Below are 10,353 nucleotides of genomic sequence, written 5' to 3' on the forward strand. Positions count from 1 at the left end.
GGATTTGATCTGTCAGCTGTCAACTTGTCCAGAAATTAAACAACTTAAACAACAACAACTCTGTGAGCTGTAGATTTCGCGAAACCCCACATGGCTCCGCCATTTTGTAAAAATTCTTCGCGGATTATAACGTCGGGATATAGGTATTTTAAATTCATAATACGCGATATAATCCGTTTCCTTAGTTTTATTTCACTATCGCGGTAACCGAATATAATATTATGAATCGACAAAACAAAATCTATTGATTCATCAAATCTGCTCACAAAAATTCACGAGAATCGGTTTATTAATGATGAAGTGGAGAAAATATCAAACAGTAATTTTTAAGTTTTAAAATTTTTAATAGAATCTGGTATGTAGATGTAGTCTTTATACCCGCGACATAAATTAGACACTGAGATCATATCTCTTTCATTCTTGCGTTAACATGGTAAGTGTAAAGGAGATAGCTATAGTCTGATTAGTCCCATGCGCCGGGGCAATCGTAATGACGGTTGATGCGAGCCCAATCCATATCGGTGATGTAATCACGCTGGCCCATCACACCATCATGCTCCTGGGGACAAAATAGGACATTACTTCAAAGACCGGGAAATATAAACTTGCTGGAATGAATGAATGAATGAATGAATGAAAGAATGAATGTTTATTTGCATCAATCAAGCATATATATATATAGATAGGTGTTACATTTTTGTGATTTTTGGATTGTGATATATAAAGGGCCGAAAAAAGCGAGGCCATTTTTACAGGCTCTTAATTAACTCGCAATGTTTGTGTGTCAGTATGTAATTATGTATGTTCGGGTTAAATATTGCAAGCTATATAAATTATCCAAACATTCTATTATTCGACTGAGCTGAACCTTTGCATATATACCTATACGTACAGTCATTTGCAATAATATGTTATGTGTAACATATCTGACAAAAATATCTGACACGATCTTATTCGTAGAGCCATAAGAGCGTGTCACATATTTTTGCGGCCTTCGAAGAGTAACATATTATTGCAGGTGATTGTACTTAACTATCAGCCACGGACGTCAATCAATCAATACATCATTTATTTATTTCTGGTAGTCCACTGCTGGCCATAGGCCTCCCCCATAGGCCGCGACCGGGAGCGATCTCTAGCACACTGCAGCCACCAGCTCCCAGCGACGCGAACGAGATCATCCGTCCACCTACTTTCGGCTCGATTCGGAAAATGAATTAGATTTCTACTAGACTTCAACAAGTTACGATACGGATAATTTAAAGATATTTGTAAGATAGATATGTCAAATTTGACGTTTCCGCAATTCTGGAGGTCCTCTTGAACGATTTCGACAAGTTATGACTTAGATATCCAAGCCACATCTAGTCGATATCTAATGTAAATCTAGTTGATCTCTAAATCGTTTCAAGATCATGTGATTATCTCCAAATCCGAATAGGCCTGTTTGTGGGTGTCCGGCACTGCGCTTACCCATCTGTGGCCGCCACTCTAGGACTTTTCTGCCCCTTTTATGTGAGTTACTTTGCATACATATGCAATATATTATGGTACGAGGACCATCGAGCTGATCTGATGAATGGATACAGGGGGTGAACATAGGAACAGTGCTACAGTCAGTGATAAAAGCTTTCTGAACGTTGGCCGGTAATTCCTATCCAAGCTTTTTTTTTATTTAAAACCTAAAGGGGCCCACAGATTACCAGTTCGCCGGACGATATTAGCCTGTCAGTTGCTCAGAACCTTTTGCGTTTAACTGACAGGCTGATATCGTCCGGCGAACTGGTAATCTGTGGGCCCCTTTAAGGTTGGTTTATGGCGGGCAACTTCAGATCCGTTACTCAAGGTTAATAAGGTTGGTGATTACCCGAAGAGCCACAATGGTGGGGAGACCGTTGATGGAGAACCCATAGGCACTGTATTGCAGACAGCTCACGTAGTCATACGGTAATCCATAGTTGGAGACGAGGTCAGAGCCGTGGATGTTAAAGTTGTGCTCCGTACCTAAAAAAATAGTAAAATGTACCATCACGCTCCGCGATTGTTGCGCCATTTAGGTGAAGGGGGTAGTAATAATTTCTGGTTCTATAGCAGTCGATAAACGTATTTCAAATACCACCTATTGGTTCATACTGTTGAACACTGAGAGAAAAGGATAACAAAAACACACTTAGAATAACAAAAATAAACTTCAAAAAAAGAAGAGTCGACTAATAGGAACAAATTGACTTTTGCAATTTCTATTAGTTCTTGCAATTTCTATTAGTTCTTGCAATTTCTATTATCTGTTTGTTGAAATTAGATTTAGGATTACTGAGCTGTTTGTAGAAATAAATAAACTTTACAGAAATAGTGAAACGTCTATAATTATTACTAAACTTAATTTTTTTCCCCCAGTACAGAACTGTTTTTTAATTCCTGGTTTAGTTTACTAATGATTTTTCTCTCAGTGAAGCTTTTTGCACCAATGTTAGTACGAGGGAAATGCATTGTGAGTTAGTTTACACATTCGCGACCAAACTCGTGGTAATGATATAGGATTATTTTGATAGGGGATTACAGCAATATTAAATAGAACATAAAGGATTATGGCACTAACCAGGCTGAAGGTTCTCGAAGGCAATCCTGACATAGTCATCCCTGTCATGAGTGGAGTGCATGTGGAAGAAGCCAAGGATGTGCATCCATTCATGCACGATGGTGGCGTGGCGGAAGCAGCCCACGCCAGGCGTGTTGCGGGCCACGTTGTAGATGTGAACGCCTCGGGTGGCCCAGTAGCCCACGTGCGCGTAGCAACCGCTCGGCTCACCCTGGAAGATAAGATAAGAAAAACCTTATTCGGTAACACAGACGTAAGAAAAGAAACGAGAAAGTGTCACGAAATGACCTCATCTCAACATAATGCTGGCGACTTCAAGATGTAATCTTCCATCTCATCGGAATCGGATCAAAAAAAATAACTGATTTGCAAGACCGAAGTGATCCCATAAGTGTTCCGTCAACAAAGTTTTGTACGGAACACTAAAAATATCATCAACATGAGCTGGTGATTTGGATGAAGTTAAGATAAAAAAATTGCAGATCTAGTAGCAATTAAACACGAAAGGCTTGAAGTGATCAAAATATTAATTATATACTGGCTGATTTAAGTTACTGAAAAATATATTTTATTGTGAAAGTAAAACAATTTCAAGATCATTGGTGCCGCTTCAACTACTACTACTACTACTTTTAAATTTAACTGAGCGATGCCGTATTTATAAAGTTTAATATTCATTATGGCAGTGTGTGAGACACAGGGTACTGAAGGTGAGGACAGGCAGTTGTAGTGGTAATAATTTTAAAGTGTGGGTTTACATTTTAATCCTAACCTAATTAAGTTACGTTACGTTAAATTATATGTAGTCGCTATTACCAACGACTATTGCATCTAGCTTCCTCTGCTTCCTCTAACGAAACTTGCAGCGTGGTGGGGCGTGCGGCATTCATAACAAACAAATGCAAGCGTATGCGAGCCGTCACACTGCACGCTACCCGCCTCGCCGAACGCTCCGCTGGACGCTCGAACACTTACAGTCAAATGGACGTAAGCGGTGTCGCTCGGCTCGCGGTAGCGGAACCTGATGCAAGTATGACGCTCAATGTCTGCGATACCCTCTTCGATGGCGGCTGACTGCAGGGGTCCTGGATACAGACAAATTCATATTTTATTGTAGTTTATCCATATTAGTGCCGGCATCTTAAAGCATAGCAGATTTTGAAATCTGTACCTAAGAATTATCACAGGCACCGCTTTTGATGAAAGCGGCAGATATAAGTAATTTATTATTAACAAGTTAATAATAAGTTCGATACCAGATGGGACACATTTTTTTATTGAGATTGGACCAGTTTATTTAGTAGAACAATTATAGGTAAAAATGATAATTCAAGCATAATTCTGAGAAAATCATAGGTTGCATCTATTGGGTTTGGAATCCACATGCCCTTACTGTTAGGTAAACCTTATGACATTTTTTAAATTATTGTATAGGTTTTAGTAGCAGTAAAAGGCTTTTTTATTTTAAGATACTTGGAAACTTCAGAACTTGAAAGAAAAACACGTGACTTATTTGGGATGTATTTCAGATTCAGATTTTTTAAATACTTATTTCGGTATAGTATAGGTACTTTTAGAATTATTGATCAATACTCAAACCGCAAATTTGACAAGGAAATTCACTCGGGTCTCTATTGTTTCCCAAAAAGTTTTAAGTCATAATGTATTGTTTGTCCGAATATTCGTCGCTAGTCATAATTTGTTTGGTTTAGAAACGCGTACCTTTTCAGGATTGCCATAAAACAAATCTAACCTAACCTAACCTATCTATAGGATAACCTTACGAAAATCTTGAAAAGTTAACGGTTTCAGTTTTAGGACTAATGATAATATAACAAACAATACATTATTTGATGGATAAACAAGAATAATCATAATACAATGACTTTAAACTTTATGAGAAACAACACGAATTAATTGATAAACATATTAAATTTCATATAATCAATATCATTAATCTGGTTATCAGTTGACGATGTGTAAAATTGAATCACTATAAAATTTACAGGTTATATTTATACACAGATTACAATATTATCAACAAAATATAGCTGAATCATCGCAAATAATTACTTATTAGGCTGATACATAGATAAATTAGTCTTGTTTCGAATTAGGTACCTTGATTAGTTAGTAAAAACAATACGTCAGGATTTGTCATGATACTAATGATTTATGTAGTTTAGTGATTTATGTAGTTTAGTGATTTATGTTTAATCAATATATACGCTCTTGTACAGTTCGATCTATTTGTTCCTGTAGGCCTAGCCACAGAACGGGCTAGGCCTACAGGAACTCTAATTATACAGTAAAAAAAAACGGGTAGTTTATCTCGCGGGCTAGATACTGTCGCCCGTTTTGTGACTAGGCCAACAGGAACAAATAGATCGAACTGTACAAGAGCACTTCTTCTTCTTCTTCAGTCGGTCCCTCAATACTGAGGATCGTGACATCATATCCTTCTGTTGAAGACCAGGTTCCTCCATAGGGTTCTGTTCCCCGCCAAGCGCATGACCTCGTGCAGTTTTAATTGCATAGGTGCACAATTTGAGCACACCATCTAGTAGGAGGAGGGCCCTGAGGTCTCGTGCCTTCAACTTTGCCCGTCATTATTACTCTTTCCAGGCTCACAAGAGCACATATATTGATTAAACATAAATCACTATACGACATAAATCATTAGTATCATGACAAATCCTGACGTATTGTGTTTACTAAACAAGGTAATTCGAAACAAGACCATTTACTAATTTACTAGTTCTGTACTAAGTCTATCTACTGCTTCCCATTTCCTATTTTTCACTTGGTTTTATATAACTAGTCATATGTACTCAAGCCTAATAGCGTACTCTTTCGACTTGTTTCAAGGTACACGTTGTTTTGTTTCGTCATCGTTTCTTTCAAATAAACCAGATAACGTTAAGACCATACAGGTCCTAAGATGAATAAAAATGAACTTACTAAACTCTCCATCTACATAATTCCACATCACGCTCTCATTGAGCCACTTGGTGTTAGATCAGTGATAAGCATTGTGTTCGATGACATTTTTTTACACATTTTCATGAAGTCAGGCAGATCAACACAGTTTTTAAGACCTCTTGAAGCCAGTTCTTTATCCTATCTCGTAATTAGGTACCAATCAATTTTCGAATTCTTTTAGCGTTAAGTATATCATTTGCCACTAGCTGAATTGAAGGTAAACATCGCGACATTCAAAAGAGGACCTACATAATCAAGCGTAGCGTGGGGACTATCAGGCTAAAGGATGACTCACATAAGACCGGGCCGTGTCCGGGCCGGAGCTTCCGGCGCTTACTTTTCTATGACATGACAGGTGATCACGTGATGCTTCCCATAGAAAACGATGCGCCGAAAGCTCCCGGCCCGGAAGGACATGGCCCGGTCTAACGTGAGTCATCCCTAATTCGAACGTGTACCCGACATCAAACCGACATGAAGATGATATTAGAATCATATCAGTTAGTTCGCGCGTTCACTTCGCTCATATTTGTCCGCACATGTATTAATGCGAGCGAGACGCGCGAATTACAGCTAACTGATATGATTCCAATATCATTCTAATATCGGTTTGATCTCAGGTGCACGTTCGAATTAGTCTGTATAGCCCAATCCCTAAGGGCCTGTAGCCAGCAATGAGGCGTTCACATTCTTAATTAATAATGGCCATGAAACGAAATACTCACCAAACTCTCCCTCCCCGAATTCCCATATCACGGTGTTATTCGGCCACTTAGTGTTAGGCCAGAGGTACCCATTGCGGCCCATCGCGTACTCTTGCACCATGGCCTCGATCTGCCAGTCGTCCAGCACGATGTCGCCTTCGAACTTGCCGCTGTTTTCCTCGGGATTAGCCAGGGGAGAGACCCCATCCATGGGAGAGGTCATGCGGGAGACGCCATCGGGTTTCTCTGTAAATTAATCATTGCGTCAAAAATTTGAGAAAAAGGTCACCTGTGAACAAAACATGAAAACTTAACGACGCGAGTACATAAAATTTATCACGTTTTTCTTATTTGTGTCTCAAATACTGAAATAATGGATTCAGCTCGTAAGGGTGCAATAATTCAAAGAATAGCTTTTTCAAGTCACGCAATCGGATAATAGCTTTTTGTTCCCTGCTTGGAGGGATTATAGTGGCACTTTTCTTCTTTGCTAGGAAGGATCAAAGTAGCTCTTTTCTATTGTAGGATATGTATTGCCAGTATAAAATATTAACACAATGAAATATGAAAATAGTATGCATATAATCGATTACGTGTATACTTTTATTTTAGCTTAAGATAATATTTATAAATATATTAATTTCCTCGAAATTGTTGTGAAAACCAGTATGTGCCACATGATAGCAAAAGTATTTCCACCTTGGGCGTTAACACTTGAATCCTTCACTACGCTTAGGATTCTACTATATATAAAGGATTCATTGTAAATTTTATTTTAAACTAATTAAGATGTCACGAATCGACTGGTCCTTTGGTCTCTGAAATTTTAATCGGTTCACTATTACGTGTATTGGTCCAAAGTACATAAATATTACTTACCCTTCTGGGTGTTTTCCAGGAAACTCCTAAAATCCTGGATTTCTTCCCTAGACTTGGCCAAAGGGGGGGTAGCCAGGGCTACCCCTAAGCAGCAAAGAACGGCAGTAACTCGCAGCATTTCGTCTACATACTAACAACTGTCTCCTGAACTATATATATGTTTAATACTCATCATTATCAAACATTACACTGAAGTATTTGTAGATAAAGTATACTAATTAATTATGTTTGACACCTATAAATCGGTTTTGCGTAGATATGCAGATATAGAGCAACCGTCGTGAAGATAGGACACTAGTTTGCGAACGAGCTCAGTTTTCCTTAAGCTCGGACTTTGGCCTGCAAAACAAGAACTATCCCGTACGTACTCCACTTTCACTGCATCCCACATTCAGTACAGTCCACCAGGTTTGACTGCAACCCATACACAGCCTACTTGCTTTGACTGCATCCCACATTCAGTACAGTCCACCAGGTTTGACTGCAACCCATACACAGCCTACTTGCTTTGACTGCATCCCACATTCAGTACAGTCCACCAGCTTTGACTGCAACCCATACACAGCCTACTTGCTTTGACTGTGCCCCACATACAGCCTACCGGCTTTGACTGTGTCCCACATGTGTGTGACTACACATGTATAATACTGGTAGACTGTAGTCTACCAGCTTAGACTGTATTCCACATACAGCTTCCAGCTTTGACTGCGTCCCACATACAGCCTACCATGCAGCTTTGACTGTGTCCCACATACAGTCTACCAGCTTTAACTGTGTTCCATATACAGCTTCCGGCTTTGACTGTGCCCCGCATACAGCCTATCAGCTTTGACTGCGTTCCACATACAGCCTACCATCTTTGACTGCGTTCCACATACAGCCTACCAGCTTTGACTATAGCTCACATACAGGCTACCAGGTTTGACTGTGCCCCGCATACAGCCTACCGGATTTGATTGTGTCCCACATACAGTCTACCAGCTTTGACTGTGTTCCACATACCTACATCCTTCCAGCTTTGACTACAAACAAGCTACAAAGTTCCAAAGTTCCAACCACCAGTTTGGCACTGACATAAACGCTATCGAGAACGTAACTTACTTTTTATGCATCTCGCTCGTACTCGCGTATTAGTGCGGGCGAGATGTATAGAAAGTAAATTACGTAGATGTTAGCGTATATGTCAGTTTTGACACTGTTGGTGACTCATGGTACTGTTCGACAGTAGATGTTAAGTGACAATGAAGATAATAAATTTCTTCAATAAAAGTATTAATCACTGAAAGAGTGTTTAAATATATTCGCTTTCACTGCCCTTCCCCATTTTAACGATAACGATTAAGATTTTATCGAATATGTTAGCTGTGCATTAATAATGTTTTGTACCAAGTTCAGGTACTTATTAATTATCATGACTGATCACAATTGAAATCATCGTTATCCATCGATAACCTGTTTTGATGTGATACAAACTTGTTTACCAAGGCGTAAAAGGGTCATACTTACACATTTCATTGTATACCTACTTTAACTCCGCGTTTTTCCTGTAGGCATCGCGAAATTAAGAGAATTAAAAGCTGATTTTTGAGTTACAGTCAGGATACATTTTGACGTGGTAACGTCATAAATCGATGAACACCGGTAGCATGCACGAAAAAGTGTCACGTTGTGGACAGATCCATGGTAACATTGTGGACAGATCTCCATGGTAACGTTACGTATGTAATGGTAATGTTTTCTTATGACGTTATCACGCAAAATTATCTTCCGTAAACCGACTTTAAAGACAACCATATTTTTTTACTTGAGACTCAAGCCAGAAAACTTGATGTCACCCGAGTCATTAACTTTCGATGTGTTGTCCACAGAAACATATACTATATGGACTATATCTACAAATATTATACCTACTCGTACATGCATATTTTTGTATAAAAAGAGAAGCTGTTAATAGTAACTGAACTTACGTAAATGGTGCAATTTTTAAACAAATCTCATTGCAGCATTAACCTTATTTCACTGTTCATTCAATTAAATGATTCAATATTAAAGTTCATAGTTGAATACGATTTATATAAATTAGTTAAGTTCTTTCTCAAGCGTCAGCTGTAGATAATTAAAACAAATACGGGGGAATGAACAGTATTTTATTGTTTTGATGTAGTTACAAGTTACAAGTCAAAACCGGCCATGTCAATACCCCTAGCTAGGGTTTGCAATCCGGATCCGAAATGTATGAAATTATCCGGATCTGGATCCGGATCCGCGGATCTTCCCATACATTTCGGATCCGTCGTGCAAACCCTACCCCTAGCACAGAATAAATAATAGTACTAGGTACAGAGGGTTCACCTCCTAACAAAACGCGTCTATTACGACAGATATGACCGCAAGGTGGCGCAAGCGCGAGCAGGCGTCCGTTACGTAGCGGTGCGCAGCAACTGCTACTGCTAGACACCAAAATTGGTATGGGCCGCATGTACTTGTAGCGACGCGACGAAAACGGAGTGAGCCACGCCTGCCCCTAGTATAAATTTCATTCGATAGCATAACGTGACGTACTCGTTTGCGTTGTCATTTTGTATGGGATTTTGAGTTTCTGAAACGTCCCGTTTGGCGCGCTGTTGAAAATCCCATACAAAATGAGACTTAACTCAAACGCGTACGTCCGTCTCGCTATCGAATGTAATTTACACTAGGAGTTCAGAGTATTTTATTGTTTTTATGTAGTTACAATTTACGGCAAAAGTCCAAACCGGCCATGTCGGGTCATTCTCAGTTTAGGTTTCGTAGTTACCTTTCCGTCACGATAAGCTGCCTTGAACGGATTGTGGTCTCGATGTCCATTTTCCTCGAATGTCCAATTCTAGTAAGTATCGTGTAAGCAAACGGGAGTACCTTCGCAGCGCTTTTTAGGTAGGTACGACTTTACTTTACTAAGATGGGAAGGCTTTTTGCGATAACTCAAAGTCAGGCTTGACTGATCATGTTCGTTAATGATTTCATAAATGACTTTATTAACCTCCTTTGACTTTTTTTCATGTTTTCTGAGCCCATAGTCATAAGTAAGAGGGGGCACATATTTTTACTTTCCTCACACGGACAGTCGGAGACAGACAGAGAACATGGCTAAACTATTATAAAGATTCCTAGTTGACTGCGGGACCCTATAAATAAGTAAATTTCAAT

General features: G+C 39.2%; 1 protein-coding gene across 1 annotated transcript; it reads right to left on the reverse strand.

Annotated features, from left to right (window-relative positions):
- Window positions 1-385: 385 nt before the first annotated feature.
- Window positions 386-7,305, reverse strand: LOC134806429 (seminal metalloprotease 1-like). Its single transcript, XM_063779707.1, has 6 exons — window positions 7,165-7,305; window positions 6,307-6,531; window positions 3,575-3,684; window positions 2,600-2,810; window positions 1,868-2,004; window positions 386-559 (listed from the first exon to the last, which is right to left on the reverse strand). Exons 1-6 carry the CDS (start codon window positions 7,280-7,282, stop codon window positions 464-466), a joined length of 897 nt encoding a protein of 298 aa, XP_063635777.1. The 5' UTR covers window positions 7,283-7,305; the 3' UTR covers window positions 386-463.
- Window positions 7,306-10,353: the final 3,048 nt, after the last annotated feature.

This window comes from Cydia splendana, chromosome 3 (genome assembly GCF_910591565.1).
Source record: "Cydia splendana chromosome 3, ilCydSple1.2, whole genome shotgun sequence".
NCBI lineage: Eukaryota > Metazoa > Arthropoda > Insecta > Lepidoptera > Tortricidae > Cydia > Cydia splendana.